The 20,086-nt window shown below is 39.2% G+C and overlaps 1 protein-coding gene across 1 annotated transcript in view; it reads right to left on the minus strand.

Moving 5' to 3' along the window:
- Nucleotides 1-1,839: 1,839 nt before the first annotated feature.
- The window catches only part of LOC125344836 (elongin-A3-like), a 29,577-nt gene continuing 11,330 nt past the window's right edge, over nucleotides 1,840-20,086 (minus strand). Inside the window, exons 6-9 of the mRNA XM_048337160.1 lie at nucleotides 4,750-4,889; nucleotides 4,472-4,579; nucleotides 4,260-4,358; nucleotides 1,840-1,892 (exon numbers count right to left, since the gene is read on the minus strand). Coding sequence (XP_048193117.1) covers nucleotides 1,840-1,892; nucleotides 4,260-4,358; nucleotides 4,472-4,579; nucleotides 4,750-4,889 — 400 coding nt within the window. The remainder of the gene's footprint in view (nucleotides 1,893-4,259; nucleotides 4,359-4,471; nucleotides 4,580-4,749; nucleotides 4,890-20,086) is intronic.

The raw sequence follows: 20,086 nt of genomic DNA on the forward strand, positions 1-20,086 counted from the left end.
AGGGTTAAGTTTTAGTAGGGTGAGTTCACCACTGGTGTGAAGTACTAGATGTCTTGAGGTCAAATGGTGTGTAGCCCTAATGGATGAGAGATTATAATGTTATGAAATCACAATGTTTATGAGGTATAATGTTTGTGAGATTATAATGGGTGTGAGGTCACAATGAGAATGTGGTCATATTGGCTGTAATATCATAGCGAATGTGGAGTCACAAAGATGTGAGGCCACAGCTGAATGAGGTCATAATAGATGTGAATACATAATGCAGGTGAGTTCCTAATAGAACCTGAGGATTCAGAGGGCTTAAATCTTAGATTACATGATGTTAAGTCACAGAGGGTTTATAGTGGGTGTGAGGATGTAGTGTGTGTGAGGTCACAATGGGTATGAGGTCCAAATCTTCATGATGACACAGTGGATATGAAGTTATGATGGGCACAAGATCTCAATGGGTGTGTAAGATCCTCATATTTGTAACGTCTAATGAGTATAAGATCACACTGAATATGAGGTCAAAAGTTGTATAAAGTTCTTCTTGGTGTGATTCTTCCCACACAGGGGTATAAGGATCTAATAAGTTTACACTGAATATGCTGTCACAATAGTTGTGAAGTCACAATGGCTGTCAGGTCCCAATGGTGTTTGTAAATCCACAATGAGATAAGATCTTAATAGGCCTGAGGTCAATGGGGTTATAGTCCTAATGGATAGGCGATCACTGTGAGTGAGATCAAATAGCCTTTGCTGCTACTGGTTGTGAAGTCACCTGGGTATGAAGTCACAATGCGTGTTAGATCCGTATGAGCACATGATCCTAATGGGTATGAAGTAAAAAATGTTAATATTTCTAATGAGAAGTTTGAAGTAACAATGGATGTCACGTCTTAATATTTTTGAGTTCACAGTGACCATTATTCCTAATGAGTGTGAGGTGGTACAGGGTTTGAGGTCACAATATGTAGGTACCTTAAGTCATAATTGGCATAAGGTTGCATGGGTGTGTGATCCCAAGAGGCTTGTGGTCATAACTGATTTAGAATGACAATGTGTGTGACAGTGTACAAGTTGGTGTAAGGTCACACATGCTGTCATAATGGCCATGAGGCCCTGGTGGGTGTTGGTCAATAGGCATGAGGTCCTATCAAGTGTTTGAGGTCCCACTGGACATGAGGTCAAAATGGGTGTTGAAATTCAAATGGGCAAGGGTCCCAATGGGTGTAAGAGTTTAATGTGCATGTGGTCCCAATGGGTTTGTAGTCCCAATGGGTATTAGGTCCTAATAGGTATTTTGTATACTATCACAATTGGCATGAATCTTAATAGGTAATATTACTGTGGGTGACAGGTCCAATTGAGGGTATGGGTATGATATCCTAATGAGTGACTCTCTTATGTGTGTGAAGTCACAATGAGTGTGAGGTCACAATGGGTGTTAGGTATTAGTTGATGTGAAGCCACAATGGGAACTAGGACACGATGTGTATGATATCCTAATGGGTGGGAGGTGCTAATATCCATGTAGTCACAGTGAATGCAGGGTCACCATGGGAGTGAAGCATGAGTGTGAAATGTGGTCAAAATGGGCATGATACCACATGGGCATGAAGACATAATAGATGTGAGATCCTCAGATTTTATAAGTAATCATGGATGTGAGGTCATAATGGATAGAACATAGAAACAATTGTGAGTTCACAATGTGTGTGATGTCAAAAATTGTGTTTCATAATAGATGTACACTTAATGGATATGTAGTTCAAACTGGGAAAGTTGACAAAATCAGTGTGAGATTCGCAGAGTGTAAGACCAAACTATACTAAGGTCCTATTGTTTGTAGTGTCAAAATGTGTTTGTGGTCACAATGAGCATGAGGACCATATGGATGTGAGACCCTAGTGGGATATGAGGTCAAAATATGGGTGAGGTCACAATGATCACAACAAGGTCCCAATTGGAGCTATGTGGTTACAAGGTTCATGAGGTCACAATGGATCTGAGGTCTTATTGGTATGAAGTGAGATTGGGTCTAATAGGCAGGAGGTCAAAATGTGAAGTGCACAGAATGTATTAGGTATTTGTAGGTGTGAGGTCAGAGGGTACGTGAGGTCTTAATAATGGCATGAAGTTCTAATGGCTGTTAATTGCAAATGAGCTGAGGTCAAAATGAGCAGGAGCCCCTCCCCCCCACACACACACCATGTGTGTAACGTTAAATGGATTTGAGGTCTTAATCAGAAGAGTGAAGGGACAATGGGCATGTTGTCGAATGCACCTGCATTCAATGAAATGCCTCTCTCACCTCTAGGCTTTTCATCATGGAGTGGAGAATTCCCTCCACCTAGCAAGAGGCACTAGGAGGGCTGAAAGAAGTAACTTAAACTCAGCATCCCTACTTCCTGACAGATGTGAGGTCATAGTGTGTGTGAGTTCACAATGCATTGAAATCATTGTGATGTGACAGTGAATATATGTCTAATGTGTGTGAGGGAAGAGTGAATGTGAGGACATAGTGAGTTTTTGTTCACAGTAGGCCAAGGTCCTAACTGATATGAGGACAGAATTTATGTGAATCCAAATGGGCACGAAGTTGTAATGAATGTGAGGTAATGAATATGTGGATTTGAGTACATAATAGAGCTAGAATAGAATAGAATGGAGTAGAATATTCTAGAATGGAAAGGAATAGAATGCAATAGAATAGAATGGAGTAGAATATTCTAGAATACAATAGAATGCAGTAGAATATTCTAGAATAGAATAGAATGGAGTAGAGTGGAGTAGAATAATCTGTAATAGAATAGAATAGAATGGAGTAGAATATTCTAGAATGGAATGGAATGGAATTGAATAGAATCGAATGGAGTAGAATATTCTAGAATTGAATGGAATAGAATGGAGTAGAATATTCCAGAATATTCAAGAATGGAATGGAATAGAATAGAATTGAATGGAGTAGAAAATTCTAGAATAGAATAGAATAGAATGGCGTAGAATATTCTAGGATAGAATAGAATGGAGTAGAATGGAGTAGAATATTCTAGAAAAGAATAGAAGAGAATGGAGTAGAATATTCTAGAGTGGAATGGAATAGAATGGAGTAGAATATTCCAAAATATTCTAGAATAGAATGGAATAGAATAGAATGGAGTAGAATATTCCAGAGTAGAATACAATGGAATGGAGTAGAATATTCGAGAATAGAATAGAATAGATTGGAGTAGAATATTATAGAATAGAATAGAATTGAATAGAATAGGAGAAGAATATTCTACATTAGAACAGAATGGAGTAGAATAATCTAGAATGGTATAGAATGGAGTAGAATGGAGTAGAATATTCTAGAATTGAATGGAATAGAATGGAGTAGAATAGAATAGAATGGAGTTGTATATTCTAGAATAGAATAGTGTAGAATATTCTAGAATAAAATAGAATGGAGTAGAGTATTCTGGAATAGGATGAAATGGAATAGAATCGAAAAGGAGTAGAATTTTCTAGAATAGAATAGAATGCAGTAGAATATTCTAGAATAGAATAAAATAGAATGGAATCGAATGGAGTAGAATATTCTAGAATAGAGTGGATTAGAGTAGAATATTCTAGAATAGAATAGAATAGAGTAGAATATTCTAGAATGGATTGGAATGGAATGGAATGGAGTGGAATAATCTAGAAGAGAATAGAATGGAATGTAATGGAATGTAGTAGAATATTCTAGAATAGAATAGAATGGAGTAGAATATTCTAGAATATAATAGAATGGAGTAGAATATTCTAGAATATAATAGAATGGAGTAGAATATTCTAGAATAGAATAGAATAGAATGGAGTAGAATAATCTAGAATAGAATGGAGTAGAATATTCTAGAATAGAGTAGAATGGAGCAGAATATTCTAGAATAGGATAGATTACGAGTAGAATATTCAAGAATAGAATAGAATAGAATGGATGGAACGGAGAAGAATATTCTACAATAGAATTGATTGGAGTACTATATTCTAGAATAGAATAATCTAGAATAGAATAGAAGGCAGTAGAATATTCCAGAATACAATAAAATAGAATAGAAGAGGAATAGAATATTCTAGAATAGAATGGAATGGAAAGGAGTAGGATATTCTAGAATAGAAGAGAATCAAATAGAATAGAATAGAATAGAATAGAATAGAATAGAATAGAATAGAATAGAATAGAATAGAATGGAATGGAGTAGAATATTCTGGAATCGAATCGATTAGAGTAGAATCGATTAGAGTACCGTGGCCAGTGAAATACACTGGTTCCTTCCCGATATCTTTGCCCTGAAGAACATTCTGGAAATTCTCCACGTCTGCCTCACTCAGCGTGCGCCTTCGGCCTGCAAATGCACGACCACAAAGGGAAATGGACGCCCATTAGACTCCATGGAATTTCACCTGATGCCACCGGGGGCCTCCCCAGGGGAGTAGGGGGGAGGGAGACGTCACCAACCCAGTGCGAGGACAGAGTAGGTGTTGTAGCTGGAACTTTGGTAGGTGTAGCCCAGGAGCAGTTTACTGTCGCCCACGTCCAGAACTTGTAGAATATTCGCTGGAGGAACTGAGGAGGGAGGGAGACCCCTCCACCATTTGCAGCAAAGATGGGGAAAGCTTCCTTGGGATTCCAGAATCCCTAGTGGCAGGGTCAGGCCCTTGGCCTATAGGTTACTGAACCTATCAGCCAAGTGCCTGGGCCCTGGGCTTCCTGTGCCTGCCCTCCCTCCACCTGACCTATGCGGGTCTCGGCACCTAAGAAGTTTCCAAGGGAATAGACGGCCTGGAGCCACACTGGGGGACTCACAATGAACTTGTAGATGCCCCCGTGTTGCTTTTCCAGCACCGTGCACAGGTGGTTACAGTACCCCATGTACCTGGCAGAATAGAGAGTGCAAGGAGCTGGTGGTGGTCAGCTCGGCCTGTGCCCCTCTGTACTGCCTGTGTCCCAAACTATCAAGGTAGGGGTGTGGGTGGTGTCTAATGGACACCATCTTGTCATCGTTTTGGAAAATCCAGGAAAAGAAATTCACTACCCAACCTCACTTCATGGCGTTGGTGGATGGCTGGGTGGATGGATGGATGGATAGCTGGGTGGGTGGGTGGGTGATTGGTGGAGTAATTGGTGGGTGGATGGGTGGGTGGGTGGAAGGATGAATGGGTGGGTGGATGGGTGTTGGGGTCTGAACAACCCCTTTCTCCCCCCACGGGGAGAATGGTAACCACAAACTCTATGAAAGAGCACTCAGCCTGGCCCTCCACCAGCGGAAGGCCAAAGGCGTGCTCACATAGGCAAGCGCTAAGTTGAGGAAAGGTTGCTGAAGCCTCCCCTCCCCCCGATCCCCCCACATGTTACCAAGGGCTGAGGCAAAAAGGAAGGCATCAGGGACACGCTGCGGTGGTGGGAAGCGTCTCCAAGACTTTAATATGGAAAGGCACTCATATAGAAGTAATGGCGGGAAAGAAAGGGGGCTGGCCAAAGGGCCAGTCATAGGCTAGGGACCATGTCCCTCAAGTGACATCACGAAACTTCTTTTGTGGGCGGGACAACCCCATCATGGTGGCACGCACGTGTTCACCTCCCAAGGGGGGGAGGCCAGAAGGTGGGAGGGACTTCCATTTTCCCAAGGCTGGTGGAAGGGCAGCCTTCCCAAGGCCATAATATTCCCCAACAGGGGTAATGTCATAGTGAATGTGGAGTCACAATGTTGTGAAGCCACAGGTGACTGAGGTCATAAGAGATGTGAATTCATAATGCAGGTGAAGTCCTAATAGAAACTGAGGTTACATTGGGGTAACAGTTTAGTTGATGTGATGTTATGTTACAGGGGTATATAGTGGTTGTGAGGATATAGTTTGTATGAGGTCATAATGGGTATGAGGTCCAAATCTGCATGATGACACACTGGGTGTGAGGTTACAATGGGCATTATATCCTACTGTGTGTGTATGATCCTCATATTTTTAAGGTCTAATGAGTATGAGATCACAATGAATATAAGGTCAAATCTTGTATAAGGTTCTTATTGGTGTGTGTCTTCACAAACAGTGGTGTGAGGATCTAATAAGTCTTCAGTGAATATGCTGTCACCATAGTTGTGAGGTCACAATGGCTGTCAGGCCCTAATGGTGTGTGTGAATCCACAGTGAGAATAAGATCCAAATAAGGCTGAGGTCAGTGGAGTTGTAGTCCTAATGGATATGGGATCACAATTAGTGAGATCAAATAAGCTTAGCTGTTACTGGCTGTGTGGTCACATGGGTATGAATTCAAAATGAATGTTAGATCCTAATTAGCATGTGATCCTAATGGGTATAAAGTAAAAATGTGTATGTTACTGATGAGAATTATGAAGCAACAATGCATGTGAGGTACTAATGGCTTTGAGATCACAGAGGGCATTAGTCCTAATGAGTGTGAGGTCCTAACTGGTGTGAGGTCACAATAAGTAGGTATCTTAGTTCATAATGGGCATAAGGTTTCAGTGGATATGTGGTCCCAACAGGCTTGTGGTCATAACTGGTTTGAAGTGGCAATATGTGTGACAGTTTAACAGTGGGTTCATGATGGAGCCTGCCGGCAGCGAAAAGGAATCATAATTCAGGGGGCAAGGACTAAAGAAGAAGAAAAATACAAGACAAGATACAAAAGACAAACAACAATTGATGGGGGTCGGGAGGTCTGCAGCTCAAGACTGTAACTAAAGACTGCAATCCCATTTATTCTTAACTTCCAGCTTATATGCAGTTTGGGAACCAGGGAATGGCATAAGGTTACTTAAGTTCAAGAAAACAAAAAGGGGGCTGGGAATATGGCCTAGTGGCAAGAGTGCTTGCCTCCTACACATGAAGAAGCTCTCGGTTCGATTCCCCAGCACCACATACATGGAAAACGGCCAGAAGGGGCGCTGTGGCTCAGGTAGCAGAGTGCTAGCCTTGAGCGGGATGAAGCCAGGGATGGTGCTCAGGCCCTGAGTCCAAGGCCCAGGACTGGCCAAAAAAAAAAAAAAAAAAGAAAACAAAAAGGCTTTGATATCATCAATACCAGGTGGCAGGAAAGACAAGATAAAATTGGTTAACATAAAACAGACACTTGTGGATATAGTAAATTATCTCTGATTAGTGCTCTTTCACTGTTTTTCAAGTAAGCCATGTCCTTGCATGTTCCTTGAGATAACAACGTAGCCAGATGACAGAATGAACTTTGCTGTCCCCTTCCTACACCGCCCCCCGCCACGTCTGTGTTTAAAGAAGCAAACCGCCTGTCTTAGGTTGGGTGGGACGCCTTGTCTGCCTTACCCTTCACCTGGATCTTCTTCAGAACAAAGCTGAAGGCCCAGTCATAGGTTAGTCAGACCGGCACCCCCTCTTACCCGTCTCTGGCTTTAGTTCCTCTTGGGGGAAATTCATTTACTTGGAGCTTGATCTTATGAAACTTTCTGGCTAAACTCATAAAAGAGTTTTGCAATATACGTACAATGCAAGGAAGGCATAGGCATACCACCAGTAAAATTATCCCCAGGTTGAGCGATGTCATTAGTAGCCACTTAACATTAGTCAAAGAAGGGACATAGTGTTGAAATTGTTCAAACCATTAGTTTGCATTCTTTGCCACTTCAGTGTCCAGTGGTAGAGCTTGTTCTTGTCCGGCTATTTGCCTGTGGAGTTGAAAACGATCTAAAGACAAATTATTATGGTTCCAAATACCATTAAGATTTGCTACAACTTGTTCCCAAGGATAGCTTGACCCATTTTATTTATGTAGGGTTACACAAACAAAGTCAAACTCAGCATGGCAGTTCACCCATTGCAAAGTTTGTAAATCATGAATTTGTTCTCCCAGAGACAACACAAATTCATAAAATGCTTCTAATTTTTGTTTTACCTTATCATCAATCCTGCCTTGAAAGTGTAGGGCTTGCGTAGTTTTATGAGCAAGCTGATTAACATAGTGAGCTGTCTGCATACTTTGTGTTAAAGCCACAGTAGCTGCTGCAGCAGAGGCAGCCAAGGAAATGAAGGCGACAATGCCTGCAATCAATAGTCCTATAAATCATCGAGGGCGCATGAGATCTTCCAAATTTTTTAACACTTGAATACCTGTTTCTTCATACCAAGCATCAGATATGTTTACGGGAAGCATAAAAAATGGAGGCTGCTGAATAACACTTATACAATCAGTAAGACCACTATGCAAGCAATTTGTAAAAGAACAGTTAGTACAAGTAACCTTGAAATACATGGCTCCTATAGAAATATTAAAAGGTCCATACATAATGGCATAAGGAGGTGCTACACAACTGATAATATTTTTTTAAAAGGAAGAAGTGGGCCAGGAGATGTTATTTAGGGCAGCCACTAACATCCAGACATGGCGTTGAGGGTGTCCATTCATCCACCACAGACCTGGGTTGTTCTTGTTGGGAGATTGGCTCCCAACCAGTTCATCAGTTGAGAATTAGTTCCTGAAATATTGGTTATAAGAGGATGTTCATGTCTACACTTTATGTGGGTTCTCCCATGGATTCTACAATTTGAGAAAAATTGATGCAGTGAGGTATCATGAAGGACGATGTAGAATTAGCATGTTCAGGGAACCCAGTAAGAAATGAAGTCATTCATATATTATACACTTCATTGTTATCAGGAATCCAAAGTCGATGATATATGGATTGCATTGTAGCGCAGCCTGGAATATAGCTGTTGGAGTCAGTTGTAAAACATAAAGAGGTTCCAATGCCAGAAGCTGCAAAGTTTCCCATTTTAATGTATTGAACAAAAGGATCTGGAGCCGTACTGTATGCTGATCTTTTGACATGAATGAACACCTTAGCTCCTTCCCAAATCGCAGGGTGTACAATCTGTGAATCTGGCATGTAAGCCCAGTGAGTCAGCGCTTGTACCATTCTGATAAGCTTCCAAAATCCCACACAATGCTCAGGTAGGCAGCGGGCGTTATTTTCATCCTGTGAAAAAACACAGACATATCCTCGACCCCATGTCAACATTGGTTCGGGTCCGTGCCAAGCACCTGATAAAGGGTCTTTCCACTTAACTTGGGCAAAAGCTCTTTTTTCTCTCTTTTTCCAGAACCACTGTGCTACAGAAAAGATATTACAGTCCAAATTTTAAAAATTTAGTACAAATAAAGCGTGAGCAAAAATATTAACAGGACAGAAGGGGTATAATTCTCCCATTTAATTTAGTAATTTAGTGTTTAAACAAACCATTGGCCATGTAAGTTTTCCTGGAATTCCATTGGAAAAATGATATTATTTTGCCCATATTTTAGAACCACGTGGTCAGTTAGAAAGCAAAAAAAACTTTTCAGCAAACAAAAATTTTCCCAGATTATATGGCGAGGAAATGGAGAAGCCACATTTTAAGAAACCAGATTAGCTCCAATGGGGAGCTGAAGTGATATGTTATGACCAGAGAAGGTCCAAGATATGGGAGACAGGACACAAACAGAACACAGACAGCGGGCTCACAGCAAGACACCTTCACTTTCCAGCATTTGACTTGCAAGGCACATTTGAATTGCAAGGTCACAGGGACAGAGTTCAGGGTGGGGGACAGGGTTACCAGGAGCTGGAGTCTCCAAGTCCCTGCTCAGCCTTCAGGAATTTGGCATGCCCATCACCTGGGGAATGGGTGGGCTTCCACCTCCAACCAATTCTATTGTTCACCATGTGCTCAATGCTAGAGAAAACTTAGGATTTAGCCAGCAACAAATTTAACTGAATCTCCAAGCTTAACAAACATCAATAACAAGAATAGAAAACCTTTCTTTGGGTCTTTTAAAGCAGATGCTAAGCCAATATTGGTGCCTTTGGAAGCTAGTACCAGCCCATCCTAAATCAAAGGCAGGCAGAATTTAGAAAGCGAGAAGCAGAAAAAGAGAGAGAGACAGAGAGAACTTCGTCTGCCGGAGCGCTCATAGAAGTCAGGTAAGTCCTGTAAAACATTACAAATTTGTAAGATTGGCCTCAAATTTGAGCAGATTGAAGATTGTGCCCCTCCCATGGAAAGTGGTTAGCGGAGCTCAGGAGTTAAATACCAAGTGTCCTCAGTATTACTCTGGTCAGCTGAAATGTAGGAGACAAGCAGCAATCAGGTCATCACTCCAGTTGCTGTGCCCCGGACTGAGCGGTGATCAATTACTCTGGGTGTGAGAGCAAATTTGTAGATTTCAGTGGTGGATGGAAGTAGAGCGCTGGGTCAGGAGAAATTAACTCGGTGGTGTTAGCAATTCCCTAGACTCATGTCCCTCCCCTCTGTGAGCGGGTTGCGCCAAGGAGAGCTGATTGAATTTAATCTGTTCATGTCTAGGATCCCAACACAATCTCGGACAGGATTCCAAAGTGTAACCATTCCCACTGGGGTTTTTTCAGGGCCATTTGTGTTATAATGTCCCCGACTCCTTTTTTCTATTATTTTGGTCACTCCTGGGGCTTAGACTCAGGGCCTGAGCACTGTCTCTCGCTTCTTTTTGCTCAAGGGTAGCACACTACCACTTGAATCACAGTGCCACTTCTATCCGTTTTCTCTATATGTGGTGCTGAACTATTGAACCCAGGGCTTCATATAGAGGAGGTAAGAACTCTTGCCACTAGGCCATATCCACAGCCCCCTTTTTCTTATTTTTTTGCCAAACTTCTAAGTTAATGGTCTTTACTATTGGAACCAGGGGCATGCTTCCTCAATGCCAACTTTCACTCCCTGGGCACGAAGTATCGCTTTGAGGGCCTGCATGTATAGCATGCAGCTGTTATCTTGTCCCATAAAATTTTACTCCCGAGGATACTTTTCGTACTCTCTCCCGCTCCCTTTCCCAAGTGATCGGAAGTCCTCTTACCTCAGCGGGGTCCTCTGCCTTATTCCCAGTCAGGCCACACAGAGGTGGATGATTCAAGCCATTTAGGAAGTTAAGGCAGAATCAGAGCATTTTCTGCATACAAAGCTTTCCTAATGCTATGACATCTGCACTTCTCTGAAGCAGAGGCCTACTAGCTCACCTTGTGCTGGGGACCTGCATTCAATGAATTGCCTGTCTCACCTCTAGGCTTTTCATCACTTAGGGGAGAATTCCCTCCACATAGTAAGAAGCACTAGGATGGCTGCAAGAAGTGACTTAGACTCAGCCTCCCTATCACATTAGGAGGTCCTGATATATGTGAGGTCACAGTGCATATGAGTTCACAATGCATTGAGGTCCTAAACATTGTCATATGACAATGTGTACGTGTCTAATGGGTGTGAGTGGACAGTGAATGTGAGGACATAGTGAGGTTGAGTTCATAGTAGGCCAATGTCCTAACTGATATGAGATCACAATTGATGTGAAGCCAAATGCGCATGAAATTATAATGAGTGTGAGGTCAAAATGGGTGTGAGTACATAAAAGAGCTATGAAATCATAGGAATTGTTAGGTTATAATGAACATGTCACAATGAGAAACTGTTCCCAGTCGTGATGAGGTAACATTAGGTATAGTAATTGTGAAGTTCTAATGAGAGTGTGTAGTCTCAATGGCTGTGAGGGACACATTTTGAGATCTCAAAGGTTGTGAGCCACAGTGTGTGCAGTGCTCAAGTTTCTGAGGTCCTAATGGCTGTGAGGTAGCATTGTGTGTGAGTTCACAATGGGCATGAGCTTCTAATAGGTTGTATAAAGCGATGGTTTTTAGGGGTATGAGATCACTATGCTTCTAAAGTACTAATGGATATGAGGTCATAATGCTTATGAGGGTCTAGTATATGTTAAGACAAAGATTACAGTAGGTGTTAGATCAACATGAGCATGAGTACAAAATAAGTATGAACTTCTAATAGGAATATAAGCCTAGAGGGGTGTATCACAATAAATGAGAGGTAACAATGGGAACTAAGGCTTAATGTTGTATGGTGCAATGACTATGGGGTCTAAGGTCTGTGAATTCTAAAGGGGTGGTGTGAAGTCACAATGTGCAAGGTTACATTTGTCATGAGTCACAGAGGTATGAACCAATAATGGTCATAAAGTCACTATGAGTGAGGTTCAATGAGTGTGAGAGTCCAATGAATTTTGAGGCCTTAATGGGAGTGGCGAATGTCATGGTGGGCAAGGTCCTAGTGGTGTCAGAACATGTTTGGCAAGAGGTTATAATGGCCATGAAAATAGTTGTGAGCTTTGAATAGGAAGAGGTCCTGACATTTGTGAAGTCACAAAAGGTAGAAGAAGACAATAAGTGTGAATTTCAAATTGGTGTGGGGTCCAAAGAGTATGAAGACCTAATGATTGTTGTCATAATTGATGTGGGTTTGCAAAGAGCATATACTCCTAATTTGTATGAGAGGTACAATAACAGGAGGTCCTAATAAGTTTTAAAAGGTGTGATGTTATAGTGGGCATGAGGTCCTAATGGACATGAAGTGTCAGTGAGTGTAGAGTCATAATGGGGGCATGAGTTCTTAATAGAGTGTTTGTGGTGACTGTATTTTTGGAGGTCATAATGGGTTTGAAATGTTAATGGTCATGAGTTCACAAATGAATGTGACATCATAATCACAGTGGAGTGCTAATTAGTGTGAGATTGCAGTGTGTAGTCTGAATTGATGTGATAGTGCAGTGGGGTTGAGAATATAATAGGCTTAAGGTTGTAGTGGATGTGAGTTCACAAGGCGTATGAGGTTTGAGGTCTTAAAAAGTGTGATTTCACAATGGATAGAGGTTCACACCAACCAAGAGATCCTAATGAGTGGGTGCTCACAATGGACATGTGGTCATGATTAGCATGTGGTGCTGATGAGTTATGAGGTGCTAATGGGTATGAGGTGCCAATGAATATGAGTTTCTACTAGGGAGTGTGAGACCACAATGAATATAACTCAAGAAGTTCATAAGATCCCAAATGGGTATTGTGTCATTGGGTCTCAGGTCCTAAATTGTTACAGGGTATGAGACCATGGTTGGAGGTGAGGTCACAAAGTACTGTGCATGCTCCCAATATGCAAAAGGTCATTCTATATATGAGATCCAAATGGGTAATATGCATGAAGTCACTGTGGATATGAGATCACAACCAGTGTGAGTTCCTAATTTGTTTTAGTCCAAAATGGACCTGTGTTATTAATTGAGGGTGTGTATGAGGTGTGACATCACATTGCCATTAAGGCACATTGTTTTCGAGGTCCTATACATAGTAAGGAAAATAATGCTAATGGGGGTGTGACATCACAATGGGTGTGAGATTACAAGTGGTATGATGTCCTAAACAGTGTGAGGCAACATGGGCCTGAGGTATAATAGCGTGTGTTAGGTACTAATGTGTGTGAGGCTACAATGAGTGTTAGGTCATAATATGTGTGAGGTCACAATATTTATGAGGTCCATATTTTCAAAGGTACTACCAAGTGTTAGTTCTCATTGGGCATGAGGTCATAACAGTTATGGAATCACAATTGATGTATGGTCACAAAGGGTGTGAGGTTTGAATTTGTGTGAAGTCATAATGACAGTGAGTTCACAAATTGTATAAGGTTACAATGTGCTTGAACTTAATGGACTCACAATAGATGGATCACAATGGGCATGAAATCCTAATAGATGTAAACCATAATTGGTGTGACGACACGATGTAAATCAGATCCTAGTGTTTGTGAGGTCACAATGGTATGAGTCCTAATGAGCATAAAGTTATAGTAGATGTCAGGTCTCAAAGCACTGAGGTAACAGTGAGTATGAAATTCTAATGAGCATTATGTTACAGTAGAGATGAGGTCCTAATAGAGATGAGAGAACACTATAAAAATATGGAATATGAGTTCACAGTGAGATTGAAGGCACAATGGGTGTGAGGTCACAATTGGTGTGTGGTCATAATGATCAGGAGTGAAAATGGGTGTAGGGTTCAAATGGGATATGAGGGTACAATGAATATGAATATTGAATGTGAGGGCACAGTGAGATTAAAGGCACAATGTGTGTTAGGTCACAACTGGTGTGAGAGCCTAATGTATGTGAGGTCAAAATGTATATGATGTCATAAATATCATAATATTTTCATGGATGTGAGGTCGTAATGCGGAATGTGAGTTTACAGTGGGTAGGAGGTCACTGGACATGAGAACCAAATGGAAGTTTCACGATCACATTGGGCATGAGGTCACAAGGTGTGACCTTCTAATGAAGCTACTAGATCAAAATGAATATCAGGTCCAAAGAAATGTTTATGGTCAAACTATTAATGGGCATGAGTTATTAATAATGATGAGGTCCCAATAAATGAGAGATCACAACTGATCACAATCCTTATTGAGGAGAGATCACAGTGGGCATGAGATCAGAATGATCATAGGTTGTAATGGAGTTGGGCTCACACTGGGAATTTAATAATAATGGGTGTGAGTTAAAAATGAGGGTTAAGTTTTAGTAGGGTGAGTTCACCACTGGTGTGAAGTACTAGATGTCTTGAGGTCAAATGGTGTGTAGCCCTAATGGATGAGAGATTATAATGTTATGAAATCACAATGTATATGAGGTATAATGTATGTGAGATCATAATGGGTGTGAGGTCACAATGAGAATGTGGTCATATTGGCTGTAATATCATAGCGAATGTGGAGTCACAAAGATGTGAGGCCACAGCTGAATGAGGTCATAATAGATGTGAATACATAATGCAGGTGAGTTCCTAATAGAACCTGAGGATTCAGAGGGCTTAAATCTTAGATTACATGATGTGAAGTCACAGAGGGTTTATAGTGGGTGTGAGGATGTAGTGTGTGTGAGGTCACAATGGGTATGAGGTCCAAATCTTCATGATGACACAGTGGATATGAAGTTATGATGGGCACAAGATCTCAATGGGTGTGTAAGATCCTCATATTTTTAACGTCTAATGAGTATAAGATCACACTGAATATGAGGTCAAAAGTTGTATAAAGTTCTTCTTGGTGTGATTCTTCCCACACAGGGGTGTCAGGATCTAATAAGTTTACACTGAATATGCTGTCACAATAGTTGTGAGGTCACAATGGCTGTCAGGTCCCAATGGTGTTTGTAAATCAAAAATGAGAATAAGATCTTAATAGGCCTGAGGTCAATGGGGTTATAGTCCTAATGGATAGGCGATCACTGTGAGTGAGATCAAATAGCCTTTGCTGCTACTGGTTGTGAAGTCACCTGGGTATGAAGTCACAATGCGTGTTAGATCCTTATGAGCACATGATCCTAATGGGTATGAAGTAAAAAATGTTTATATTTCTAATGAGAAGGTTGAAGTAACAATGGATGTCAGGTCTTAATATTTTTGAGTTCACAGTGACCATTATTCCTAATGAGTGTGAGGTGGTACAGGGTTTGAGGTCACAATAAGTAGGTACCTTAAGTCATAATTGGCATCAGGTTGCATGGGTGTGTGATCCCAAGAGGCTTGTGGTCATAACTGATTTGGAATGTGCGTGACAGTGTACAAGTTGGTGTAAGGTCACACATGCTGTCATAATGGCCATGAGGCCCTGGTGGGTGTTGGTCAATAGGCATGAGGTCCTATCAAGTGTTTGAGGTCCCACTGGACATGAGGTCAAAATGGGTGTTGAATTTCAAATGGGCAAGGGTCCCAATGGGTGTGAGATTTTAATGTGCATGTGGTCCCAATGGGTTTGTAGTCCCAATGGGTATTAGGTCCTAATAGGTATTTTGTATACTATCACAATTGGCATGAATCTTAATAGGTAATATTACTGTGGGTGTCAGGTACAATTGAGGGTATGGTATGATATCCTAATGAGTGACTCTCTTATGTGTGTGAAGTCACAATGAGTGTGAGGTCACAATGGGTGTTAGGTATTAGTTGATGTGAAGCCACAATGGGCACAAGGTCACGATGGATGATATCCTAAGGGGTGGGAGGTGCTAATAGTCATGAAGTCACAGTGAATGCAGGGTCACCATGGGAGTGAAACATGAGTGTGGAATGTGGTCAAAGTGGGCATGATACCACATGGGCATGAAGACATAATAGATGTGAGATCCTCAGATTTTATAAGTAATCATGGGTGTGAGGTCATAATGGATAGAACATAGAAACAATTGTGAGTTCACAATGTGTGTGATGTCAAAAATTGTGTTTCATAATAGATGTATACCTAATGGATATGTAGTTCAAACTGGGAAAGTTGACAAAATCAGTGTGAGATTCGTCGAGTGTAAGACCAAACTATACTAAGGTCCTATTGTTTGTAGTGTCAAAATGTGTTTGTGGTCACAATGAGCATGAGGACCATATGGATGTGAGACCCTAGTGGGATATAAGGTCAAAATGTGGGTGAGGTCACAATGATCACAACAAGGTCCCAATTGGAGCTACGTGGTCACAAGGTTCATGAGGTCACAATGGATCTGAGGTCTTATTGGTATGAAGTGAGATTGGGTCTAATAGGCAGGAGGTCAAAATGTGAAGTGCACAGAATGTATTAGGTATTTGTAGGTGTGAGGTCAGAGGGTACGTGAGGTCTTAATAATGGCATGAAGTTCTAATGGCTGTTAAATGGAAATGAGCTGAGGTCACAATGAGCAGGAGCCCCCCCCCACACACACACCATGTGTGTAACGTTAAATGGATTTGAGGTCTTAATCAGAAGAGTGAAGGGACAATGGGCATGATGTCGAATGCACCTGCATTCAATGAAATGCCTCTCTCACCTCTAGGCTTTTCATCATGGAGTGGAGAATTCCCTCCACCTAGCAAGAAGCATTAGGAGGGCTGAAAGAAGTAACTTAAACTCAGCATGCCTACTTCCTGACAGATGTGAGGTCATAGTGTGTGTGAGTTCACAATGCATTGAAATCATTGTGATGTGACAGTGAATATGTGTCTAATGTGTGTGAGGGAAGAGGGAATATTCTACAAAAGAATGGAATAGAATAGAATAGAATAGATTATTCTAGAATAGAGTGGAATAGAATGGAGTAGAATATTGTAGAATAGAATGGAATAGAATAGAATAGAATAGAATAGAATAGAATAGAATAGAATAGAATGGAATGGAATAGAATATTCTAAAATAGAATAGATGTGAGTAGCATGTTCTAGAATAGAATAGAATAGAATAGAATATATAGAATAGAATGGAGTAGAATATTCTAGAATAGAATAGAATAGATTGGAGTAGAATATTCTAGAATAGAATAGCATAGCATAGAATGCGTAGAATATTCTAGAAAAGAATAGAATAGAATGGAATGGAATGGAGTAAAATATTCTAGAATAGAGTAGATTTGTGTAGAATCTTCTAGAATAGAATAGAATAGAAGAGAATGGAGTAGAATATTCTAGAATAGAATAGAATAGATTGGAGTAGAACATTCTAGAATAGAATAGAATAGCATAGAATGGAATAGAATATTCAGGAATAATATAGAATAGAATGGAATGGAATGGAGTAGAATATTCTGGAATAGAATGGATTGGAGTTGAATATTTTAGAATAGACTAGAATAGAATAGACTGGAGTAGAATATTCTAGAATAGAATAGAATGGAGTAGAATATTCTAGAATAGAATAGATTGGATTAGAATGGAGTAGAATAATCTAGAATAGAATAGAATAGAAAAAAATGGAGAAGAATATTCTAGAATGGAATGAAATAGAATGGAGTAGAATATTCTAGAATAGAATGGAATAGAATGGCGTAGAATATTCCAGAATAGAATACAATAGTTTGGAATAGAATATTATAGAATAGAATAGACTAGAAATGAGTAGGAGTAGAATATTCTAGAATAGAATGGATTGGAATGGAATAGAATATTTTAAAAAGGAATAGAATGGAGTCATTCTATTCTATTCTATTCTATTCTAGAATATTCTATTCTATTCTATTATAGAATATTCTACTCCATTCTACTCTATTCTATTCTATTCTACAATATTCTACTCTATTCAATTCTATTCTAGAATTTTATACTCCATTCTAGTCTATTCTATTCTATTCTATTCTCTTTTATTCTATTCTAGAATATTCTACTCCATTCAATTCTATTCAATTCCATTACATTCTTGAATATTCTGGAATATTCTATTCCACTCTATTCCATTCCATTCTAGAATATTCTTCTCCATTCTATTCTATTCTATTCCAGAGTATTCTACTCCATTGTACTCCATTCTACTCAATTCTAGAATATTCTACTCCATTCTATTCTATTCCATTCTATTCCATTCCATTATAGAATATTCTACTCCATTCCTTTCTATTTTATTCTAGAATATTCTACTCCATTCTACTCTATTGTAGAATATTCTACTCCATTCTACTCTATTCGATTCGATTCCAGAATATTCTACTCTATTCCATTCTATTCCATTATATTCTATTTGCTTCTCTTATATTTTAGAATATCCTACTACATTCCATTCTATTCTGTTCTATTCTTTTCTATTCTACTCCATTTTATTCTATTCTAGAAAATTCTACTCCATTCTATCCTATTCAAGAATATTCTACTCCATTCCATTCTATTCCATTCTATTCTAGAATATTCTACTCCTATTCTATTCTATTCTAGAATATTCTACACCATTCTATTCTATACTAGAATATTCTACTCCATTCCATTCTTTTCTATTCTGGATTATTCTCCTCAATTGTTTCTATTCTAGAATATTCTGCTCAATTCCATTCCGTTCCATTCCATTCTATTCTAGAATATTCTCCTCCTAGTCTTTTCTATTCTATTCTAGAATATTCTACTCCATTCAATTCTATTCTATTCTAGAATATTCTATTCCATTCCATTCCATTCTATTCTAGATTATTCTACTCCTATTCTATTCTATTCTATTCGTCTACATTCTCTTCTATTCTATTCTGGAATATTCTACTCCATTCCATTCTATTCTGTTCTGGAATATTCTACTCCATTCTATTCTATTCTACAATATACTACTACATTCTACACTATTCTATACCATTCTATTCCAGAACATTCTGGAATATTCTCCTGCATTCTATTCCATTCTATTCTAGAATATTATACACCTTTCTATTTTTTTTCCATTCTATTCTAGAATATCCTACTCTATTCTATTCCATTCCATTCTAGAAAATTTTACTCTATTCTATTCTATTCTATTCTAGAATATTCTACTCTATTCTACTCCATTCTATTCTATTCTAGAATATTCTAATACATTCTATTCTATTCTAGAATATTCTACTCCATTCCATTGCATTGCATTCCATTCGATTCTATGCTATTCTAGAACATTCTACTCCTTTCTGTTATTTTCTAATCTATTGTAGAATATTCTACTCCAATCCTTTCTATTCCTGAATATTCTATTCCATGCCATTCCATTCTATTCTATTCTATTCTAGAATATTCTACTCCATTCTATTCTATTCTAATCTATTCTAGAATATTCAACTCCATTGTATTCTATTCTAGAATATTGTACTCCTATGCTCTTCTATTACAGTCTATTCTAGAATATTCTATTCCTATTCTATTCTTTTCAATTCTATTCTATTCTATAATATTGTTTTACATTCTATTCTATTCTGGAATATTCTACTCCATTCTATTCTATTATACAATATTCTACTCCATTCTACTCCATTATATACCATTCTATTATAGAACATTCTGGAATATTCTACTCCATTCTATTCCATTCTATTCTAGAATATTCTCCTCCATTTTATTCTATTCCATTCTATTCTAGAATATCCTACTCCATTCCATTCCATTCCATTCTAGAATATTCTGCTCCATTCTATTGTATTCTATTCTAGAATATTCCACTCTATTCTACTCCATTCTATTCTATTCTAGAATATTCTAATCCATTGTATTCTATTCTAGAATATTCTACTCCATTCCATTGCATACCATTCCATTCCATTCTATTCTATTCTAGAATATTCTACTCCTTTCTGTTCTATTCTAATCTATTCTAGAATATTTCCTCCAAACCTTTCTATTCTAGAATATTCTACTCCATTCTATTCTGTTCCAATCTATTCTAGAATATTTTACTAAATTCTATTCTTTTCCATTCTATTCTATTATATTCTGAAATATTC

This window comes from Perognathus longimembris, unplaced genomic scaffold (genome assembly GCF_023159225.1).
Source record: "Perognathus longimembris pacificus isolate PPM17 unplaced genomic scaffold, ASM2315922v1 HiC_scaffold_45, whole genome shotgun sequence".
Classification (NCBI taxonomy): Eukaryota; Metazoa; Chordata; class Mammalia; order Rodentia; family Heteromyidae; genus Perognathus; species Perognathus longimembris.